We start from the raw sequence: 23,246 nt of genomic DNA on the forward strand, positions 1-23,246 counted from the left end.
GCTCAGTAGTTGTTGCACTCGGGCTTAGTTGCTCTTCGGCATGTAGGATCTTCTCTGAACAGGGATTGAAACTGTGTCTCCTGCATTGGCAGGTGGATTCTTTTTTTTTTTTAAATTGATTTATTTTTAGTTGCAGCATAATTACTTTACAGCATTGTGTTGGTTTCTGCCAAACATCAACAAGAGTTGGCAATAGGTATACATGTGTCCCCTCCCTCTTGAACCTCCCTCCCACCTCCCTCCCTATCCCACCCCTCTAGGTTGTTACAGAGTCCTGGTCTGAGTTCCCTGAGTCAGATAGCAAATTATTATTAGCTATCTATTTTATATATTGTAATGTATGTTTCCATGTTATTCTCTCCATACATCCCACCCTCTCCTTCCTTCCCTGCACTGTGTCCATAAGTCTGTTCTTTAAGTCTGTGTTTCCATTGCTGTCCTGCAAATAATTTTATCAGCACTATCTTTATAGATTCCATATATATGTGTTAGTATATGATATTTGCTTTTCTTTTTCTGATTTACTGCTCTCTGTGTAATAGGCTCTAGGTTCATCTGTCTTATTAGAACTGACTCAAATGTGCTCCTTTTTATGGTTGAGTAATCTTCTATTGTATATATGTACCATGGCTTCTTTATACGTTCATCTGATGATGGACATCTAGGTTGCTTCCATGTCCTAGCTATTGTAAATAGTACTGCAGTGAACATTGGGGTACACGTGTCTTTTTCAATTTCGGTTTCCTCAGTGTATATACCTAGTAGTGGGATTGCTGAGTCATATGATGGTTTTGGAGAAGGGAATGGCAACTCACTCCAGTTCTCTTGCCTGGGAAATCCAATAGACAGAGGGGCCTGGTGGGCTATAGTCCATAGGGTTGCAGACTTGGACACAACTAAAGCAACTTAGCAAGCACACACATGGAGGTTTTTATTCCCAGTTTTTTTTTTTTTTAAACAATCTCCACCCTCTCTTCCATCATGACTGTATCAATTTACATTCCCACCAGCAATGTAAGAGGGTTCTGTTTGCTCTACACCTTCTCCAGCATTTGTTTGTAGACATTTTAATGACAGCCATTCTGACTCGTGTGAGGTGATATCTTATAGGTTTGATTTGCATTTCTCTAATATTGAGCGATGTTGAGCATCTTTTCATGGTTTGTTAGTCATCTGTATGTCTTCTTTGGAGAAATGTCTATTTAGGTCTTCCTTACTTTTTGATTGGGCTGTTTTTCTGATATTTACTTATATGAGCTGCTTGTTTATTTTGGAAAGGAATCCTTTGTCAGTTGTTTCATTTGCTATTATTTTCTCTCATTCTGAGGGGTGTCTTTTCACCTTGTTTATAGTTTCCTTTGCTATGTGAACTTTTTAAGTTTAATTAGGTCCCACGTTTATTTTTGTTTTTATTTCCTCTACTCTAGGATGTGGGTCATAGAGGATCTTGCTGTGATTTATGTCATAGACTGTTCTGCCTATGTTTTCCTCTAAGAATATTATAGTTTTTGGTCTTACATTTAGGTCTTTAATCCATTTTGAGTTTATCTTTGTGTATGGTATTACGGATGTGGGTTCAGTCCCTTGGTCAGGAAAGATCCCCTGGAGGAGGGTGCAGGCAACTCACTCCAGTATTCTTGCCTGGAATATCCCCATGGGCAGAGGAGCCTGGTGGGCTATAGTCCTTGGGGTCTCAAAGAATCGAACATGACTGAAGAGACTTAAGATGGTGTGAGGAAGTGTTCTACTTTCATTCTTTTACGTTTAGGTGTCCAGTTTTCCCAGCACCACTTATTGAAGAAGCTATCTTTGCCCCATTGTGTATTTTTGCTTCCTTTGTTAAAAATAAGGTGCATGGGTTTATCTCTGGGCTTTTTATCTTCTTCCATTGGTCTATATTTCTGTTTTTGTGCCAGTATCATACTGTCTTCTTGATGACTATAGCTTTGTAATATAGTCTGAAGTCAGGAAAGTTGATTCCTCTAGCTGCATTCTTCTTTCTCACAATTGCTTTGGCTATTTTTTTGTGTTTCCATATGGATTGTGAGATTTTTTTGTTCTAGTTCTGTGAAAAATGGCAGGTGGATTCTTTACCACTGAGCCACCAGGGAAGCTTGAAATCTCCCAATTTTTAATTGCTGGCAAATATTCAGACTAAAAAAAAATACCATGCAGGTCAGACAAAATGTTCTGTGGGTTGAGTTTGGCCTATTAGCCATATTTTTTAACCTCTGACTAAGTATCTGAGAGTCAGACACGACTGAACGACTTCACTTTCAATTTTCACTTTCCGCTTTCATGCATTGGAGAAGGAAACGACAACCCACTCCAGGGTTCTTGCTTGGAGAATCCCAGGGACAGTGGAGCCTGGTGGGCTGCTGTCTATGGGGTCACACAGAGTCGGGCACGACTGATGTGACTTAGCAGCAGCAAGTATCTGATAGTGGTTATTAAAATGATTGGAAGAACAAACTAGTTAGATCTTTTGCAGATAGAATTCACTGGATTTAGTGATTGATTGAAAGTAGCAAGGAGAAAATGGAAAACATAGGAAAATTTATCAGATTTCTAGCTAAGGTGACTAGGTGCCACTGACTGTAAGAGTATTTGTGAAAACTAGGCTTAATGACACAACTTGTTTTGCTTTCAGAGGCTTCCTCCTCACTTTCTTTTGTGGGTTCCGGAGAGTTGACATTACCTAGTAAATAAGCTCAGAGAAATGATTAATTTACTCAGTATGATTTGGTGTTGAAGACGTTGGTTAAAAACATTACTTAGAAATCTGCTCTAGCATAGGAGAGAATAAAAACTAATGATGATGTAGTGTCTAAAATAGTTATAACTTTCAACTGCGTATTTAATTCTACCTATTAGTATGTCCTACTGACATAGCCCTTACTTGTCATCTCCCCATAAATTATACCAGTGAAGTTACTAAATTAAAAAAATAATTTATTGCTATACCATATTAACCTTTCATATATAGTTAAGTGCTTATTTAATGTATGTTGTGCAAAGTACGCTTACTTTTGTGGACTCAGTACATTTTGTCAAATACATTTTATATGAACATCTTGTTTGAAATTCTTTAGACATGAAAATATTGACTTTAAATGTATTAATTATCTTGTGACCCTGGAAAGTCACTTATTCTCCGGGGAAGTCTCAATTTAAAACTCTAATATCAGAGATTATATGACAGGCTTGGCACATCATAGACTGGCTTGAGCTTTGTGTAAAACATGAATCAGTTGCCTGCATTTAAAATGTGCATTCATACAAAAATCTGGATTTCTGCATTCTGTTGAAAAAGTAGAAGACTGTAATAGTCTCCCTTTCTTCTACAGAAACAAGAAGTTCAAGCTGAATAGTGCTTGTATTGAGTAGACAAGCATTTTTCATTTCCCTACACTTATTTCAACTGTTTGGCCTCTATATGGCTTTAAGTTCATAATGTTTGGACTAAATATTCTGAAGAGTTCCTGTCAGACCAGGAATTTCAACAATCTTAATGTGTCTAATAAGCACCCATAAATTTAGGTGAAAGGGTTTCCTTTTTTTCTCACCTAAATTGTTTCTATTTGATGATAAGTTCAGTTAGATTTTGTAAAAAAAAAAAAAAAAGCGTTTAAAAAAATTAATAGGAATCAACACCACTTTTATCAACTTTATTTTAAAATTGAAGAGGCTCTTTGAGCTCTAACATTTATATATTCTTAACTAGAATGCTTCATTTATATATGGAATAAACAATGGAAATTACCCAACTCTTGTTCAACAGGTAGCTCCTGATTTAACACCTTTTGAGTACAAACTCTTACATCATTAGAGAATGAGGATGTGGCTCAGCATGTTTGACTTTCTTTTGAAAGACTAGATCTTATATCCAGTGACACTGGCTGTTTAATTAAAAGGGAGTAACTAGTATTTATAGTTTAGCAACAGGGCCCTTTATAAGGGAAATCAGTTTCTGGATTGTGGACAAAGTTTACTGGTTAGCATGTTTCCAATGCTCTTGTATGGGTTCTTGTAGCTGTCACAGACACTAACTGCGTATGCTCTCCATTTCCTTTTAGGTAGGCCTATATAAGTGGCAAAATCCCATATCTACTTAAGGAGAACAAACTTTGAATGTAAATATGGTAAAAAATCATATACTCTATATGTTAAAAGTTTTATTTTTATCAGTTACCTAATCCAGGATTTCTCTTTTCAATTGTAGATTTTAAGAGAGTAGTACTTGCATGATATTTAAAGACAAAAATTGACAAGGAGTTTTGTCCATGAAATTAGATTATGGGTTGGTAGTCACAAGTCCACCTATAGCACCCCTTTACCACACAAGTGTCAAAACAGGATCACAGTCATTGTAGAAACAGAAAAGTGCAGGATGTATTAGCACCTGAAATCTTTCTCAAAGATATGAGGTACTTATTAGAATTGTACTTACATTTTAGAATATTTTAACATGAACTTTTTAAAAAATGGAACTGAAAGATCTAGAGGAAGAGGTAAGTTTCAACATGACTATTAAGTGCGTACAGAAATTAGGTTTGGATCTGGCATTGAGTTTAAGGTTTACTGTTTTTGCCATGGGGAAGTTTGTAGATTTTTAAAAAATTTCATTTATCCTTTTGTCCCTGATCTACATTTTTACTATTTGTAATGTTAATTATTGTTAAATTAGAAAAGAGCACAGACTGTCTCTGGGAGAGCAAAGGGACTTAAAAAAAATGTTTTAGGTTGTAAATAAGTCCTGAAAGCTGAAAGTAATTCTGGAATTCACGGAAAATGTTCAGATTTACTGAAGAATTTTCATTCAGTAATACAATGTTTTGAGGCATACTTTGTTCTAAGATTCTTTTAAATTTTAAAGACAGAATTTGAGTTTGGCTTCTGTTTGACTTAATAAGCTATACACATAGTTTAGAGTATATACTGTCCAACACATATGAAGGTTGTGTAATACCTTAAATATGGAGAATTATTAAGCAATTTCTGCTGTTCTTTGCTACTGGTAGTTCCTGAAACTCCTTAGGCTGATGTGGCAAATGAGGGTTCCGAAAATCTAGGCGGCATTTTTGGTTCCGAAAATCTTCCACCGTGAATTGGACCATTTTTGGATTCTTTATGGCACAATGCTTTTGTTGCTGCTGGACCTTGACATTAGGGAAGTTTTCTAAGGAACTAACATATTGTTCAACTGCTGAGTTCTCTCAGGTGATTTGTTAAGGAAGACATACCCGTTCCTTCCTTTTCTGGTTGCTTCAACGAGGACTTCAGTTGGAAAATGCAGAGATCTCTAAGAACAGGTCCATCCCTGGGCATTTTATTCAACAGACCTAAATATAGGGTCCTAAATTTAGAGGGCAAGGTGCTACTTTTAGCTCCCCTTTTCAGAGAACACGCGGGCCAGCTGAGGTTCATACGGGTTTGATTTGGCGTCTGGGTAACTAGGAGCTCATGGAGTTTTAAGCGTTTTGTACAGCAAGTGCCCAGGTAACTCAGGTAAAAGTGAGTAAGCCCCTGGAACCCTCCGCTGGGCACCGAAAGCCCGATAGATATTCTCTTGCGTGGGAGAGGTTAAACTTTGCCCAGATCACAGCTGACCCAAAGCGCCTTCCTGTCCAAAGTCCGGACATGGTTGGCAGGACGCAGAGGCCCGGGCCCCGCAAGCCATTTTGTGACTGGAATGAAGACGGCGGCCGGTTTCCCTGGGCCGGCGGGCTTCCCCGGGGTACGACGCCATCAAGGCTTCTGTGGGGTGCGGACAGCAGGCTCTCGCAGGGCTGCGAGATGAAAGCGTTGCGGGCTGGGCTTGGGCCAGGCGCCGGCAGCCGGGCAGAGGCGCGTCGCGCTCACCCAGCCGGGCGACCCGGAGGGGCCTCCGGGAGAAGTCTAGCAGCCGCCAGCCCGATGGTGGGGATTTCTGGGCCGTGGTGTTGACCTTCGCTGGGGATGTCTGCGGCTCGCGCTACAACTCAGCGCCGGAGGCCGAATCCTTCTCTCTCAGCCCCGAGCACCTCGATTTCCAAGGATGGGTAGCCTTTCTAGGTAGAGGGCCGGCCCCTTTAAGAGAGAAACACAGGGACACGTCTACGAACCTCGCGCGAAGAAGGAAGGGAAATTAACTGAGTCCCCCGCGACCCCGCCTCCCCGCCGCGGCCTGGCCGAAACCAAACCGCGGGGTAGGGTGGCAAGGAGAGTGCAGATCGCAGACTCGCGCGGGCGGGTTTGAACCTTCGGATCTTAGGGACGCAAAGCGTAACTTGGGGTGGGTGGCGAAGCTCCCCGGGTGGTCAGCATGGACGCTCGAGGCACGGCAGCGCCATTCATCTCCAGTCCCCCCCCCACCCCCCCGTAGCCGGCTCCGCAGTGGTCTGATCCGGTTGCCCGGTGCAGGTTTGGGTTCCGGACCGAACGCTGCGTGTTCTGTTCATTTGTTGTGGTTCGGGCAGGCCCTGGATACGGCTCTGATTGCCAGAGCAGCCTTGGCGCTATGGCGGGGCCCGGGAGTGCCCCTCAGCCGTACCTGGGGCTGGTCCTGGCAAAGCTTCGCTGGGTGAGTCCAGGCGCGATCAGGGTTACTTGGCCCAGGGGTCGCGGGTGCCTCCCGGGGAAGGAAGCTGCAGACTTTGGGGGTCTGAGCCGCAGTGGTCGGAGGTCCTGAAGCCAGTTCTCAGCTGCCGGCGAGCTGCGGCCTGTGTCCAGGGCAGTAGCTAGGTTCCTAGGGTGCTTGGGCGGGTTCTGATGTGGTGTAGGGAGACCTGGAGATCCGGAAGGTGAAGAGAGCATTTGCTTATGCTTAGCAGGACTTTAGAAAGGTGAGTTTCCTAAAATGAATTAGCCTTTCGGTCATGTTGTTTATTTTGATGACACGTGGTTTCCCCGACTGTGAGAAACTTGAGGACTGATCCTGTGAAGTCAGTTCCTTTTAAGTGCTGAAACTTCACGTTGCTTGAAAGGACATCTAAGCCTGGTCAGGGAATTGGGATTCTAATTCTGCGGTTTCTTTTAAGAAATAATGCTCTTAGCTCAGACGGTTAAGCGTCTGCCTACAATGCCGAAGACCCAGGTTTGATCCCTGGGTCAGGAAGATCCCCTGGAGAAGGAAATGGCAACCCACTCCAGTGTTCTTGCCTGGAAAATCCCATGGATTGAGGAGCCTGGTAGGCTACAGTCCATGGGGTCGCAAAGAGTCGGACACGACTGAGTGACTTCACCATAAGCGAGATTGTTCGTCGCTTCTTTCTATCTTGTTAATGTAAACGGTCGTGTTAACGTCAAGATCTGGAGATATTGAGCTCCCAGTGTTCACAATTTCTTTTTCGTTTTTTAAGGTTCAGTTTATAATCAGGTTGCCGGGATTTTTCTCAGTAACTGTTTACAAGTGTCTTTGTTGACATGTTTAGGGGCATTTATGTCACCGTATTTTTTTTAAAAAAACTATTTGCTTTAGAAATGTCAAAAGCCCCTTTAAATATTGGGGCAGTTACAATTTTTTGTTTCTTATTATGTAAATTAAACAGTTCTGTTGCCTTGGTATTCAGTTATTCATTAGTGTGTCTAGTGTCTGTATATGTATAAATGTAAATACAGATGATAGTTATATGGAGAGTCTAAATAGACTAAGACATAGTCTGGGCCACTGCTGTCATCCTGTCAGTTAAGGGAGAGAAGACAGAAACAGTACAAGGTAGAAATGGAGAAAGTGCTTACTGAAGCATACATACAAAGTGCTGAGGAAATTGAGGGGTGGGAGAGAGCACATTTTCTTGAGTGATTATGAAAGCCTCTGCAGACTGAGTGAATAGCCTAAGCAAGCAATGAAAACAGCATGGTAAAGCGGGCTCAGGGAGCAATAGCAGTGATGCTTGTTGGAGACATAAGTAGATTCCAAGTGACGTAGGTGCTGGAGAGCTTTCAAAGTATTTCAGTGGTTAGACTTTTGGGTTAAATAGATCTTCCTGATAGAAGGATGTAGGTTAGATGTAAGAACAACAAAACAAGGAGCACAGTGGAAGGGAGAGGTGACAGACTTGGCTTATAGGATAGAGAAGAGGGTGTGCTCGTGCTCAGTTGTGTCTGCCTCTTTGTAACGCTATAGACTATAAGCTGCCAGGCTCCTCTGTCCATCAGATTTCCCAGGTTAAGAATACTGGAGTGGGTTACATTTCCTTCTCCAGATGATCTTCCCGGCTCAGGGACTGAACCTGCATCTCCTGTACTGGTAGGCGGATTCTTTACCACTGAGACACCTGGGAAGCAGAGAAGAGGATACTGAATGGGAAATACGTGGGTAGCCAAATTTTGTGCAAGTTGTTCTACTGTGTGAACAATATCTTCACCTGGATGATTTTTTTTGGCTAAATACACTATTCTCACGAAACTAGCCTGGGGCCTAGGATTGCACAACATTGCTCTACTTTTCAGAGAAGGCAATGGCACCCCACTCCAGTACTCTTGCCTGGAAAATCCCATGGACGGAGAAGCTTGGTAGGCTGCAGTCGATGGGGTCGCCAAGAATCGAACTGGACTGAGCGACTTCACTTTCACTTTTTACTTTCATCCATTGGAGAAGGAAATGGCAACCCACTCCAGTGTTCTTGCCTGGAGAATCCCAGGGACGGAGGAGCCTGGTAGGCTGCCGTATATGGGGTCACACAGAGTCTGACACGACTGAAGCGACTTAGCAGCAGCTCTACTTTAATTTTTTAGATAAATAATTTATTGAGATATAATCAGATAACATAAAATTTACCCATTTTTAATGCTGAATTCAGTGATTTTTTTTTGGCGTATGCTCACTGCGTTGTGCAACCATCACCACAATTTTGGAATACTTTTATCATTCTAAAAAGAAACCCTGTCCTTATTAGTAATCAGTCCCAATTCTTGCCTCACGTCATCCCTTCAGTTCAGTTCAGTTCACTCAGTTGTGTCCAACTCTTTGCGACCCCATGGACTGCAGCACGCCAGGCTTCCCTTCCATCACCAACTCCTGGAACTTGCTCAAACTCATGTCCATCAAGTCGGTGATGCCATCCAACCATGTCATCCTCTGTCATCCCCTTCTCCTCCTGCCTTCAATCTTTCCCAGCATCAGAGTCTTTTCAGATGAGTCCGTTCTTTGTATCAGTTGGCCAAAGTACTGGAGTTTCAGCTTCATCAGTGCTTCCCATGAATATTCAAGACTGATTTCCTTTAGGATGGACTGGTTGGATCTCCTTGCAGTCCAAGGGACTCTCAAGAGTCTTCTCCAACACCACAGTTCAAAAGCATCAGTTCTTCAGTGCTCAGCTTTCTTTATAGTCTAACTCTCACAACCATACGTGACTACTGGAAAAGCCATAGCTTTAACTAGATGGACCTTTGTTGATAGTATCTCTGCTTTTTAATATGCTGTCAAGGTTGTTCATAGCTTTTCTTCCAAGGAGCAAGCATCTTTTAATTTCATGGCTGCAATCACCATCTGCAGTGATTTTGGAACCCCCAAAAATAAAATCTCTAGCTGTTTTCATTTTTTCCCCATCTATTTGCCTTGAAGTGATGAGACCAGATGCCATGATCTTAGTTTTCTGAATGTGAGCTTTAAGCCAACTTATTCACTCTCCTCTTTCACTTTCATCAAGAGGCTCTTTAGTTCTTCTTCACTTTCTGCCATAAGGGTGGTGTCATCTGCATATCTGAGGTTGTTGATATTTCTCCTGGCAATCTTGATTCCAGCCTGTGCTTCATCCAGCCCAGCATTTCTCATGATGCTTATAAGTTAAATAAGCAGGGTGACAACATACAGCCTTGAGGTACTCCTTTCCCTATTTGAAATTAGTCTGTTGTTCCATGTCCAGTTTTAACTGCTGCTTCCTGACCTGCATACAGATTTCTCAAGAGGCAGGTCAGGTGGTCTGGTATTCCCATCTCTTTCAGAATTTTCCACAGTTTGTTGTGATCCAAACAGTCAAAGGCTTTGCTGTAGTCAATGAAGCAGAAATAGACTTTTTCTGAAACTCTCTTGCTTTTTCCATGATCCAGCAGATGTTGGCAATTTGATCTCTGGTTCCTCTGCCTTTTCTAAATCCAGCTTGAACATCTGGAAGTTCATGGTTCACGTACTGTTGAAGCCTGGCTTGGAAATTTTGAGCATTACTTCTCTAGTGTGTGAGATGAATGCAATTGTGCGGTAATTTGAACATTCTTTGGCTTTGCCTTTCTTTGGGATTAGAATGAAAACTGGTGGCAAGGAGAGTGCAGATCGCAGACTCGCGCGGGCGGATGTGAACCTTCGGATCTTAAGGACGCAAAGCGTAACCTGGGGTGGGTGGTGAAGCTCCCCGGGTGGTCAGCATGGACGCTCGAGGCACGGCAGCGCCATTCATCTCCAGCACCCCCCCCCCGCCACCCCCGTAGTCGGCTCCGCAGTGGTCTGATCCGGTTGCCCGGTGTAGGTTTGGGTTCCGGACCGAACGCTGCGTGTTCTGTTCGTTTGTTGTGGTTCGGGCAGGCCCTGGATACGGCTCTGATTGCCAGAGCAGCCTTGGCGCTATGGCGGGGCCCGGGAGTGCCCCTCAGCCGTACCTGGGGCTGGTCCTGGCAAAGCTTCGCTGGGTGAGTCCAGGCGCGATCAGGGTTACCTGGCCCAGGGGTCGCGGGTGCCTCCCGGGGAAGGAAGCTGCAGACTTTGGGGGTCTGAGCCGCAGTGGTCGGAGGTCCTGAAGCCAGTTCTCAGCTGCCGGGGGGCTGCGGCTTGTGTCCAGGGCCGTAGCTAGGTTCCTAGGGTGCTTGGGCGGGTTCTGATGTGGTGTAGGGAGACCTGGAGATCCGGAAGGTGAAGAGAGCATTTGCTTATGCTTAGCAGGACTTTAGAAAGGTGAGTTTCCTAAAATGAATTAGCCTTTCGGTCATGTTATTTATTTTGATGACACGTGGTTTCCCGGACTGTGAGAAACTTGAGGACTGATCCTGTGAAATCAGTTCCTTTTAAGTGCTGAAACTTCGCGTTGCTTGAAAGGACATCTAAGCCTGGTCAGGGAATTGGGATTCTAATTCTGCGGTTTCTTTTAAGAAATAATGCTCTTAGCTCAGACGGTAAAGCGTCTGCCTACAATGCCGAAGACCCAGGTTTGATCCCTGGGTCCGGAAAATCCCTTGGAGAAGGAAATGGCAACCCACTCCAGTGTTCTTGCCTGGAAAATCCCATGGACTGTCTACCAGGCTCCTCAGTCCATGGGTTCGCAAAGAGTCGGACACGACTGACCTTCACCATAATCGAGATTGTTCCTCGCTTCTATCTTCATCATGGCTTTGCCTTTCTTTGGGATTGGAATGAAAACTGACATTTTCCAGTCCTATGGGCACTGGTGAGTTTTCCAAATTGACTGGTACATTGAGTGCAGCACTTTAACAGCATCATCTTTTAGGATTTGAAATAGCTCATCAAATTTGGAATTCCATCACTAGCTTTGTTCATAGTGATACTTCCTAAGGCTCACTTGACTTCACATTCTAGGATGTCTGGCTCTAGGTGAGTGATCACACCATCATGATTATCTGGGTCATGAAGATCTTTTTCGTATAGTTCTTCTGTGTATTCTTGCCACCTCTTCTTATTCTTTGTCACTTCCACTGTATAATAGTAAGGGATTTGATTTAGGTCATATCTGAATGGTCTAGTGGTTTTTCCCTACTTTGTTCAATTACTACCTCATCTTTAACCCCTACTTCATACCTTGGCCACCACTAATCTACTTTATATCCCTATGAATTTGTCTATTCTGGACATTTCATGTAAATTAAATCATATAGTATGTGGCCTTTTGTGTCTGGCTTCATTTACTTATCACACTTTCAAAATTCATCCATGTTGCACTAGACATATAACATTTTGAATGTTCATAGTTTAATGGATATTTGAGTTGTTTGTGCTTTTTGATTGTTATGAATTATGCTGCTGTGGAAATTCATGTACAAGCTTTTTAAATGAATATTTTCAGTTCTTTTGAGTGTATAGCTAGGAGTGGAATTACTGGGTCATATTTACTGTATGTTTAACTTTTGGAAGAACTGCCAAATTGTTTTCCACAGATGATGTACCATTTTGCATTCCTACCTGCAGTTTATGAGAGCTGAATTTCACACATTCTTTCCAATATGTTTTTTTCCTTCCTATACAACCACCCTAATGATGAGTGTGGGCATCCCTGGTGGCTCAGTGGTAAAGAATCTGCCTGCAGTGCAGGAGATGTGGGTTTGATCCCTTGGTTGGGAAGATCCCCTGGAGGAGGGCATGGCAACCCACTCTAGTATTCTTGTCCAGGAAGTCCTATGGGCAGAGGAGCCTGGTGGGCTACAGTCCTACAGTCCATGGGGTCACAAAAGAGTCGGACGTGACTTAGCAACTAACAACAGTGTAAAGTGGTACCTTGTGGTTTTGATTTGCAGTCATCTAATGACTAATAATGTTGAACAACCTCACATGTACTTATTGACCATTATCTTCTTTGTAGAAATATCTATTCAGTTTTTTTTTTTTAACCATTTAAAACATTGGATTATTTGTCTTTTTACAGTTGAAGTCATAAGAGTTCTTTATACATTCACAATATTAGAACCTTCCTCATCAGGTACATGACTGGCAAATGTTTTCTCCCATTCTGTGGATTATATTTTCACTTTTTTGATGGTGACCTTTGAAACACGAAGTTTTAAACTTTGATGAAATCTAGTTTATTTTTTTTCCTGTTGGTGCTATATGCTTTTGGTGTCATATCCAGGAAACGATTGCTTAAAATAAGGTCACAAAGATTTATGTCAGTGCTTCCTTCTAAGAGTTTTAGCTCTTACATTTTGGTCTGTGATATATTTTAAATTAATATTTATATGTAATATAAAGTATAGGTTTCGTTTAATTTGTTTGCAAGTGGATATTCACTAGTCCCAAAATCATTTGTTGAAAAGATCCTCTCTCCTCATTGATTTTGTATAGGTACTGCTGTTAAAATCCAACTGACCATAAATTTTTTTATTGAGATGAGATTCACTGATAATATTAGTTTCAGGTGTAAAATACAGTGATTCAGAACCTATATAGATTATATTCCACTTAAAGTTATTATAAAATATTGGCTATATTCCCTGTGCAGTATATCTTTGTAGTTTCAGTTCAGTTCAGTTCTATTGCTCAGTCGTGTCTGACTCTTTGCGACCCTATGAAGCACAGCATGCCAGGCCTCCCTGTCCATCACCAACTCCTGGAGTCCACCCAAACCCATGTCCATTGAGTCGGTGATGCCATCCAACCATATCATCCTCTGTTGTGCCCTTCTCCTCCTGCCCTCAATCTTTCCTAGCATCAGGGTCTTTTCCAGTGATTTAGCTCTTCACATCAGGTGGCCAAAGTATTGGATATAGTATAGCATCAGTCCTTCCAATGAACACCCAGGACTGATCTGCTTTAGGATGGACTGGTTGGATCTCCTTGCAGTCCAAGGGACTCTCAAGAGTCTTCTCCAACACCACAGTTCAAAAGCATCAATTCTTCAGCACTCAGCTTTCTTTATAGTCCAACTCTCAACATCCATAATGACTACTGGAAAAACCATAGCCTTGACTAGACGGACCGTTGTTGACAAAGTAATGTCTCTGCTTTTGAATATGCTATCTAAGTTGGTCATAACTTTCCTTCCAAGGAGTAAGCATCTTTTAATTTCATGGCTGCAATCACCATCTGCAGTGATTTGGGGCCCCCCAAAATAAAGTCTGTCACTGTTTCCGCTGTTTCCCCATCCATTTGCCATGGAGTAATGAGACCAGATGAGAGGTAGCTCCTCCCGGCCACCGCCCCTGACCTCGGACTTAGGTAGCTCCTCTCGGCTGTTCCTGTGGCGTCACAGCCTGGCACTCTCGGCTGCTGCCCCTGACCTTGGACGTGGGGTAACTCCTCTTGGCCGAGGTCAGGGGCGGCGGCTGAGAGGAGTCACCCCGCGCCTGAGGCCAGGGGCAGCGGCTGGGAGGAGCAACCTCACGTCCAAGGAGCGGTGGCTGCGCGGGCGCAGGAGTGCCTCGAGAAGCTATCCCACATTGAAAGTCAGGAAGGGCGGCGGTGAGGAGATACCGCTCGTCCAAGGTAAGGAGCAGCGGCTGCGCTTTGCTGGAGCAGCCATGAAGAGATACCCCATGCCCAAGGTAAGAGAAACGCAAGTAAGATGGTAGGTGTTGCAGGAGGGCATCAGAAGGCAGACACACTGAAACCATACTCACAGAAAACTAGTGAATCGAATCACACTAGGACCACAGCCTTGTCTTAAATCAATGAAACTAAGCCAAGCCCATGGGGCAACCCAAGGCGGGTGGGTCATGGTGGAGAGGTCTGACAGAATGTGGTCCTCTGGAGAAGGGAATGGCAAACCACTTCAGTATTCTTGCCTTGAGAACCCCATGAACAGTATGAAAAGCCAAAATGATAGGATACTGAAAGAGGAACTCCCCAGGTCAGTAGGTGCCCAACATGCTACTGGAGATCAGTGGAGAAATAACTCCAGAAAGAATGAAGGGATGGAGCCAAAGCAAAAACAGTACCCAGCTGTGGATGTGACTGGTGATAAAAGCAAGGTCCGATGCTGTAAAGAGCAATATTGCATAGGAACCTGGAATGTCAGGTCCATGAATCAAGGCAAATTGGAAGTGGTCAAACAAGAGATGGCAAGAGTGAACGTCGACATTCTAGGAATCAGCAAACTAAAATGGACCGGAATGGGTGAATTTAACTCAGATGACCATTATATCTACTCCTGTGGGCAGGAATCCCTCAGAAGAAATGGAGTAGCCATCATGGTCAACAAAAGAGTCCGAAATGCAGTACTTGGATGCAATCTCAAAAACGACAGAATGATCTCTGTTCGTTTCCAAGACAAACCATTTAATATTACAGTAATCCAAGTCTATGCCCCAACCAGTAATGCTGAAGAAGCTGAAATTGAACGGTTCTATGAAGACCTACAAGACCTTTTAGAACTAACACCCAAAAAAGATGTCCTTTTCATTATAGGGGACTAGAATGCAAAAGTAGGAAGTCAAGAAACACCTGGAGTAACAGGCAAATTTGGCCTTGGAATGTGGAATGAAACAAGGCAAAGACTGATAGAGTTTTGCCAAGAAAATGCATTGGTCATTGCAAACACTGTCTTCCAACGACACAAGAGAAGACTCTACACATGGACATCACCAGATGGTCAACACCGAAATCAGATTGATTATATTCTATGTGGCCAAAGATGGAGAAGCTCTATACAGTCAACAAAAACAAGACCAGGAGCTGACTGTGGCTCAGATCATGAACTCCTTATTACCAAATTCAGACTTAAATTGCAGAAAGTAGGGAAAACTGCTAGACCATTCAGGTATGACCTAAATCAATTCCCTTATGATTATATATACAGTACAAGTGAGAAATAGATTCAAGGGCCTAGATCTGATAGGTAGAATGCCTGATCAACTATGGAATGAGGTTCGTGACATTGTACAGGAGACAGGGATCAAGACCATCCCCATGGAAAAGAAATGCAAAAAGGCAAAATGGCTGTTCCAATTTGCCTTGATTCATGGACCTGACATTCCAGGTTCCTATGCAATATTGCTCTTTACAGCATCGGACCTTGCTTTTATCACCAGTCACATCCACAGCTGGGTACTGTTTTTGCTGTAAAAAGAAGAGAAGCAAAGAGCAAAGGAGAAAAGGAACGATATAAGCATCTGAATGCAGAGTTCCACAATAGCAAGAAGAGATAAGAAAGCCTTCTTCAGCGATCAATGCAAAGAAATAGAGGAAAAGAACAGAATGGGAAAGACTAGAGATCTCTTCAAGAAAATTAGAGACACCAAGGGAACATTTCATGCAAACATGGGCTTGGTAAAGGACAGAAATGGTATGGACCTAACAGAAGCAGAAGATATTAAGAAAAGGTGGCAAGAATACACAGAAGAACTGTACAAAAAAGATCTTCACGACCCAGATAATCACGATGGTATGACACTGATCTAGAGCCAGACATCCTGAAATGTGAAGTCAAGTGGGCCATAGAAAGCATAACTATGAACAGAGCTAGTGGAGGTGATGGAATGTCCTGTTGAGCTATTTCAAATCCTGAAAGATGATGCTGTGAAAGTGCTGCACTCAACATGTCAGCAAATTCGGAAAACTCAGCAGTGGCCACAGGACTGGAAAAGATCAGTTTTCATTCCAATCCCAAAGAAAGGCAATGCCAAAGAATGCTCAAACTACCGCACAATTGCACTCATCTCACATGCTAGTAAAGAAATGCTCAAAATTCTCCAAGCCAGCCTTCAGCAATACGTGAACCGTGAACTTCCAGATGTTCAAGCTGGTTTTAGAAAAGGCAGAGGAACCAGAGATCAAATTGCCAACATCCACTGGATCATGGAAAAAGCAAGAGAGTTCCAGAAAAAGATCTATTTCTGCTTTATTGACTATACCAAAGCATTTGACTGTGTGGATCACAATAAAGTGTGGAAAATTCTGAAAGAGATGGGAATACCAGACCACCTGACCTGCCTCTTGAGAAATCTGTATGCAGGTCAGGAAGCAGCAGTTAGAACTGGATATGGAACAACAGACTGGTTCCAAATAGGAAAAGGAGTATGTCAAGGCTGTATATTGTCACCCTGCTTATTTAACTTCTATGCAGAGTACATCATGAGAAACGCTGGACTGGAAGAAACACAAGCTGGAATCAAGATTGCTGGGAGAAATATCAGTAACCTCAGATATGCAGATGACACCACCCTTATGGCAGAAAGTGAAGAGGAACTCAAAAGCCTCTTGATGAAAGTGAAAGAGGAGAGTGAAAAAGTTGGCTTAAAGCTCAACATTTAGAAAACGAAGATCATGGCATCTGGTCCCATCACTTCATGGGAAATAGATGGGGAAACAGTGGAAATAGTGGCTGACTTTATTTTGGGGGGCTCCAAAATCACTGCAGATGGTGACTGCAGCCATGAAATTAAAAGACGCTTACTCCTTGGAAGAAAAATCATGACCAACCTAGATAGCATATTCAAAAGCAGAGACGTTACTTTGCCGACTAAGGTCTGTCTAGTCAAGGCTATGGTTTTTCCTGTGATCATGTATGGATGTGAGAGTTGGACTGTGAAGAAGGCTGAGCACCGAAGAATTGATGCTTTTGAACTGTGGTGTTGGAGAAGACTCTTGAGAGTCCCTTGGACTGCAAGGAGGTCCAACCAGTCCATTCTGAAGGAGATCAACCCTGGGATTTCTTTGGAAGGAATGATGCTGAAGCTGAAACTCCAGTACTTTGGCCACCTGATGCGAAGAGTTGACTCATTGGAAAAGACTCTGATGCTGGGAGGGATTGGGGACAGTAGGAGAAGGGAACGACAGAGGATGAGATGGCTGGATTGCATCACTGACTCGATGGACCCGAGTCTGAGTGAACTCTGGGAGTTGGTGATGAACAGGGAGGCCTGGCGTGCTGCGATTCATGGGGTCGCAAAGAGTCGGACACGACTGAGCAACTGAACTGAATTGAACTGAATGAGAATAGATGCCATGATCTTAGTTTTCTGAATGTTGAGTTTTAAGCTGGGTTTTTCACTCTCCTCTTTCACTTTCATCAGGAGGCTCTTTAGTTCTTCACTTTCTGCCATAAGCGTGGTGTCATCTGCATATCTGAGGTTATTGATATTTCTCCTGGCAATCTTGATTCCAGCTTGTGCTTCATCCAGCTCAGCATTTCTCATGATGTCTCTCCATAAAAGTTAAATAAGCAGGGTGACAGTATACAGGCTTGACATACTCCTTTACCTATTTGGAACCAGTTTGTTGTTCCATGTCCAGTTAACTGTTGCTTCCTGACCTGCCTACAGGTTTTTCAAAAGGCAGATCAGGTGGTCTGGTATTCCCATCTCTTTAAGAATTTTCCACAGTTTATTGTGGTCCACACAGTCAAAGGCTTTGGCATAGTCAATAAAGCAGAAATAGATGTTTTTCTGGAACTCTCTTGCTTTTTCAATGATCCAGGGAATGCTGGCAATTTGATCTCTGGTTCCCCCACCTTTTACAAACCAGTTTTAACATCTGGAAGTTCACGGTTCATGTATTGCTGAAGCCTGGCTTGGAGAATTTTGAGCAACTTTAAATGGCAACCCACTCCAGTATTCTTGCCTGGAAAATCCCATGGACGGAGGAGCCTGTTTGGCTACTGTCCATGGGGTCGCAAAGAGTCAGACAGGACTGAGCGACTTTCACTTCACTTCACTTACTAGCGTGTGAGATGAGTGCAATTGTGCAGTAGTTTGAGCAATTTTGGCATTGCGTTTCTTTGGGAGTGGAATGAAAACTAACCTTTTCCAGTCGTGTGGCCACTGATGAATTTTCCAGATTTGCTGACATATTGAGTGCTGCACTTTCACATCATCATCTTTCAGAATTTGAAATTAGCTGAACTGGAATTCCATCACCTCCACTAGCTTTGTTTGTAGTGATGCTTCCTAAGGCCCTCTTGACTTCACATTCCAGGATGTCTGGCTCTAGGTGAGTGAGGGTGATCACACCATGGTGATTATCTGGTTCATGAAGATGTCTTTTGTGTAGTTCTTCTGTTGTATTCTTGCCACCTCTTCTTAATATCTTCCGCTTGTCGTTTACTTTATGCAGAGTAGTTTGTAACTCTTACCTGCCTCCCCTTATCTTGCCTCTTCCCCCTACCCTCTCCCCACTAGTAACCACAGATTTGTTCTTTATAACCTTGATTCTCTTTCTGTTTTGTTGCATTAGTTTATTTCTTAGATCCCGCATATAGTGATAATGTCCTGTGTCTTTGTCTTGCTGATTTCGCTAATTACTCATATTGCAAATAGCAACATTTTATTCTTTTTTATGAATGGATAACATTCCATTGTGTTTGTGTGTATGTGTGTGTGTATACATTACATGTTCTTTTAAAAATTTTTTTAAAGATTTTATTTTGTATTGAGGTATAGCTGATTAACAAACAATATTATGAGAGTTTCCAGGTGTACAGTGAGAAAGAACTTGGCCATACATATACATGTATCCATTTCTTCCCAGTATTGTGTGTCCAGATACTCCTTTTTCTCAGAAACAGAAATAATTAAAAAAAATTACCATTAGTTATGTATAGTGACATCACAATTCTGTTATCTGGTAACGGGTAATGTAGGGAAAGGCAGAGGTAAAGATCAGGGTAAAGGGTATTTTTTTTTTTTTAGAAAAGTTATCAGTTCAGTTCAGTTGCTCAGTCGTGTCCTACTCTTTGCAACCTCATGAATCGCAGCACGCCAGGCCTCCCTGTCCATCACCAACTCCCAGAGTTCACTCAAACGAATGTCCGTCTAGTTGGTGATGCCATCCAGCCATTTCATCCTCTCTCGTCCCCTTCTCCTCCTGCCCCCAATCCCTCCCAGCATCAGAGTCTTTTCCAGTGAGTCAACTCTTCCCATGAGGTGGCCGAAGTACTGGAGTTTCAGCTTTAGCATCATTCCCAGGGCTGATCTCCTTCAGAATGGATTTGTTGGATCTCCTTGCAGTGCAAGGGACTGTCAAGAGTCCCAACACCACAGTTCAAAAGCATCAATTCTTCGGCGCTCAGCCTTCTTCACAGTCCAACTCTCACATCCATACATGACCAATGGAAAAACCATAGCCTTGACTAGACGGACCTTAGTCGGCAAAGTAACGTCTCTGCTTTTGAATATGCTATCTAGGTTGGTCATAACTTTTCTTCCAAGGAGTAAGCGTCTTTTAATTTCATGGCTGCAGTCACCATCTGCAGTGATTTTGGAGCCCCCCAAAATAAAGTCAGCCACTGTTTCCACTGTTTCCCCATCTATTTCCAATGAAGTGATGGGACCAGATGCCATGATCTTCGTTTTCTGAATGTTGAGTTTTATAGAAAAGGTATAAGGTTTATTTATAATACAGCTTAATGATCTGTAGATAGCATATATGGATCAGAGTTATAAAAATGATTTTAAAAAGGAGAATAGATATAAAAGGGCATTTTTCTAGATAGAAATGGCCGAAAAAAGAAAGATTTGCCAATAGAGGTTTTGGAATTAACTCTGGAAAGACTCAAACCTGATCAAACTTCAGGTTGTTCTTAAAAAAAGGATATTTTTCTCCTATTCCCCTACCTTTTACCTAAAAAAAACACAAACTATTTTTGACTGCCCTCGATGTTCATTTCTATGTAATGGCTTTCCCTAGTTGCAGTGAGCAGGGACTTCTCTTCATTGTGAGCAGGTTTCTCCCTGTGATGGCTTCCCTTGTTGGGAAGACCTCTAGGTGATCTGGCTCAGTAGTTGTGGCACAATGAGGTTAGTTGCCCCATGGCATGTAGAATCTTCCAGGACCAGGGATTGAACCTGTGACCCTAGCGTTAGCAGACAGATTCTTCACCATTCAACCATTAGGGAAGTCCCCTTTTATCTTTTTATGTGATTGACTAATATGTGGGGCCTGGTAACAAAGAAAAAATAACCTCATTCGATGACAGTGAAGATGAATTGACCCCGAGAAAGGTAAAATACAGAAGCAGCTGCAAAAGCCTTCAGCTGTTTTGTGCTGAAGACTTGCTAGGGAAAGAAGTAATGTGGAAAGGCCGTGATTATAGTATCATGCTCTTTGAAAGAGGAATAGTAGAAACAGTTACCTCTATTGAGCATCTGTCCTCCATGTTTAAACAGCATTATTCCCATTACAGATAAGAGAAGGGAGCCATAGAGGTATGGTAGAGGGATTCAGATTCTAAAGCCATGGTTTCATCAGTAGATCTTAAACTTTAATAAAGCAGCAGATCCATTCCCTCCCCCCCCCCCCCCCGCGGACCTAGGTGAATCTTACATGGAAGCCGATAAAGCAAACCGCGGGGTAGGGTGGCAAGGAGAGTGCAGGTCGCAGACTGGCCCGTGTGGGTGTTAACCTCTGGGCGCTCGGGGCACGGCGGCGCCATTCATCTCCTGCACCCCCCTGTGGCCGGCTCCGCAGTGGTCTGATCCGGTTGCCCGGTGCAGGTTTGGGTTCCGGACCGAACGCTGCGTGTTCTGTTCGTTTGTTGTGGTTCGGGCAGGCCCTGGATACGGCTCTGATTGCCAGAGCAGCCTTGGCACTATGGCGGGGCCCGGGAGTGCCCCTCAGCCGTACCTGGGGCTGGTCCTGGCAAAGCTTCGCTGGGTGAGTCCAGGCGCGATCAGGGTTACTTGGCCCAGGGGTCGCGGGTGCCTCCCGGGGAAGGAAGCTGCAGACTTTGGGGGTCTGAGCCGCAGTGGTCGGAGGTCCTGAAGCCAGTTCTCAGCTGCCGGCGGGCTGCGGCCTGTGTCCAGGGCAGTAGGTAGGTCCTAGGGTGCTTGGGCAGGTTCTGATGTGGTGTCGGGAGACCTGGAGATCCGGAAGGTGAAGAGAGCATTTGCTTATGCTTAGCAGGACTTTAGAAAGGTGAGTTTCCTAAAATGAATTAGCCTTTCGGTCATGTTGTTTATTTTGATGACACGTGGTTTCCCCGACTGTGAGAAACTTGAGGACTGATCCTGTGAAATCAGTTCCTTTTAAGTGCTGAAACTTCGCCTTGCTTGAAAGGACATCTAAGCCTGGTCAGGGAATTGGGATTCTAATTCTGCGGTTTCTTTTAAGAAATAATGCTCTTAGCTCAGACGGTAAAGCGTCTGCCTACAATGCCGAAGACCCAGGTTTGATCCCTGGGTCAGGAAGATCCCCTGGAGAAGGAAATGGCAACCCACTCCAGTGTTCTTGCCTGGAAAATCCCATGGACTGAGGAGCCTGGTAGGCTACAGTCCATGGGGTCGCAAAGAGTCGGACACGACTGAGCGACTTCACCATACTCTATGGAAAAAACCTAAAAGGATTGAATCAGGGTAAGAGCATCGGATTCAGCTTCTTTGGCCTTCTCGCCTCTTACTCTCACTTTCAGGCATCTGTGTAGAACTCTGGTTTAAAAATCATTACATTTCACCCTACTGTTTTCCTTCATCTCTTGGTGGTAGTGGTTAATAACAGATAATTTTATGATACAGGTTTTGTTAGTGTTTACATGTAAACGTACTTATGTTTATGTCTTAGTCTGACAGGGCTGCTCTAACAAAAATGCTGTAGACTGAGTGACTTAACAAACATTTTCATCATAGTTCTAGGGGCTGGGAACGCCATGATAAAGGTGCTGAAGATCTGGTGTGTTGTAATCAAAACTTTTTAACAAGTTAATTTTCTTTGTCTTGAAGGCTGTGGCAGCATTGCCTGAAGATATGAGACAATCCAATTTGTATGGTTTTCCATGGGAATTGGTGATATGTGCAACTATTGTTGGATTTTTTGCTGTTCTCTTGTTTTTATGGAGAAGTTTTCGGTCGGTAAGTAATCAATGCTAGGTATACTAAGAGAATATTCATTCAATCTTCATGTTGAATAAGTAATATGAGAAACGTATCTTTTGTTTTAAGGAAACAGGTTATCATTTTGTGGGCTACTCGTGTTAATGTGTGGCTGCTAGAAACTGAATATAGATTTTAAGGAATTTTTTTAAATTTCATTTTTCGACCGCACCATGCAGCATGCAGGATCTTAGTTCCCTGACCAGGGATAGAACCTATGCCCCCCTGCAGCGGAAGCGTGGAGTCTTAACCACTGGACTGCCAGAGAAATCCCTAGAGGAATTTTTTAAAGTGCTGAAATTTTAAAAAATTCCTTTACATGAGTATTCCATACTAATACTAAAACCCTGCTTTTATTTCTTACTTATTATTTGGGGTGGTGTTTATTTTTAAGAGTCTACTAAACATCTGTGAATAAACCACCCAACTGGAATCAAAGACGTTGACCGTCACTTATATTTAGATGGTCCTCCTCATTTCATCCCCCTGCCTCCCTGAAGTAGAGGTAATCCTGTTCAAGATCCTGTGTTGATATTCCAATGCCTCAAAAAAAATTTATCTTGGTCATATGTATTAAATACATATATCCTTCCAAAGTATAGTAATTTTGCTTAGTTTCATGCCAAATATCATGGTTTGGAACTTTTTACTCCATCCCATTTTGCTAAGATTCATCCATATTTTTGGTTCATTTTGATTGTTTTAATATTACATCGAGAGAATATACTACAGTTAATTTATATTTTTTATGGTCTTGGGCCTTTGAGTTGTTTCCAGGTTTTTTCTATTACAAATCATGCTGCTGTGTA

The 23,246-nt window shown here is 42.9% G+C and overlaps 1 protein-coding gene across 49 annotated transcripts in view; it reads left to right on the plus strand.

Annotated features, from left to right (window-relative positions):
• MIA2 (MIA SH3 domain ER export factor 2) overlaps positions 1 to 23,246 on the plus strand; it is a 96,129-nt gene that overhangs the window by 17,317 nt on the left and 55,566 nt on the right. For 6 of the 49 annotated variants that reach the window (XM_069559035.1, XM_069559037.1, XM_069559036.1 and 3 more), the window contains exon 7: positions 22,288 to 22,416. In XM_069559035.1, the coding sequence (XP_069415136.1) occupies positions 22,288 to 22,416 (129 nt within the window). Of the gene's footprint in view, positions 1 to 4,354; positions 4,512 to 5,398; positions 5,509 to 5,617; positions 6,563 to 21,069; positions 21,227 to 21,464; positions 21,488 to 21,672; positions 21,925 to 22,287; positions 22,435 to 23,246 lie in introns of those variants that run through there. The other 43 variants (XR_011250217.1, XM_069559049.1, XM_069559059.1 and 40 more) reach the window with 28 other exon arrangements.

Source organism: Ovis canadensis, chromosome 18 (assembly GCF_042477335.2).
Source record: "Ovis canadensis isolate MfBH-ARS-UI-01 breed Bighorn chromosome 18, ARS-UI_OviCan_v2, whole genome shotgun sequence".
Classification (NCBI taxonomy): domain Eukaryota; kingdom Metazoa; phylum Chordata; class Mammalia; order Artiodactyla; family Bovidae; genus Ovis; species Ovis canadensis.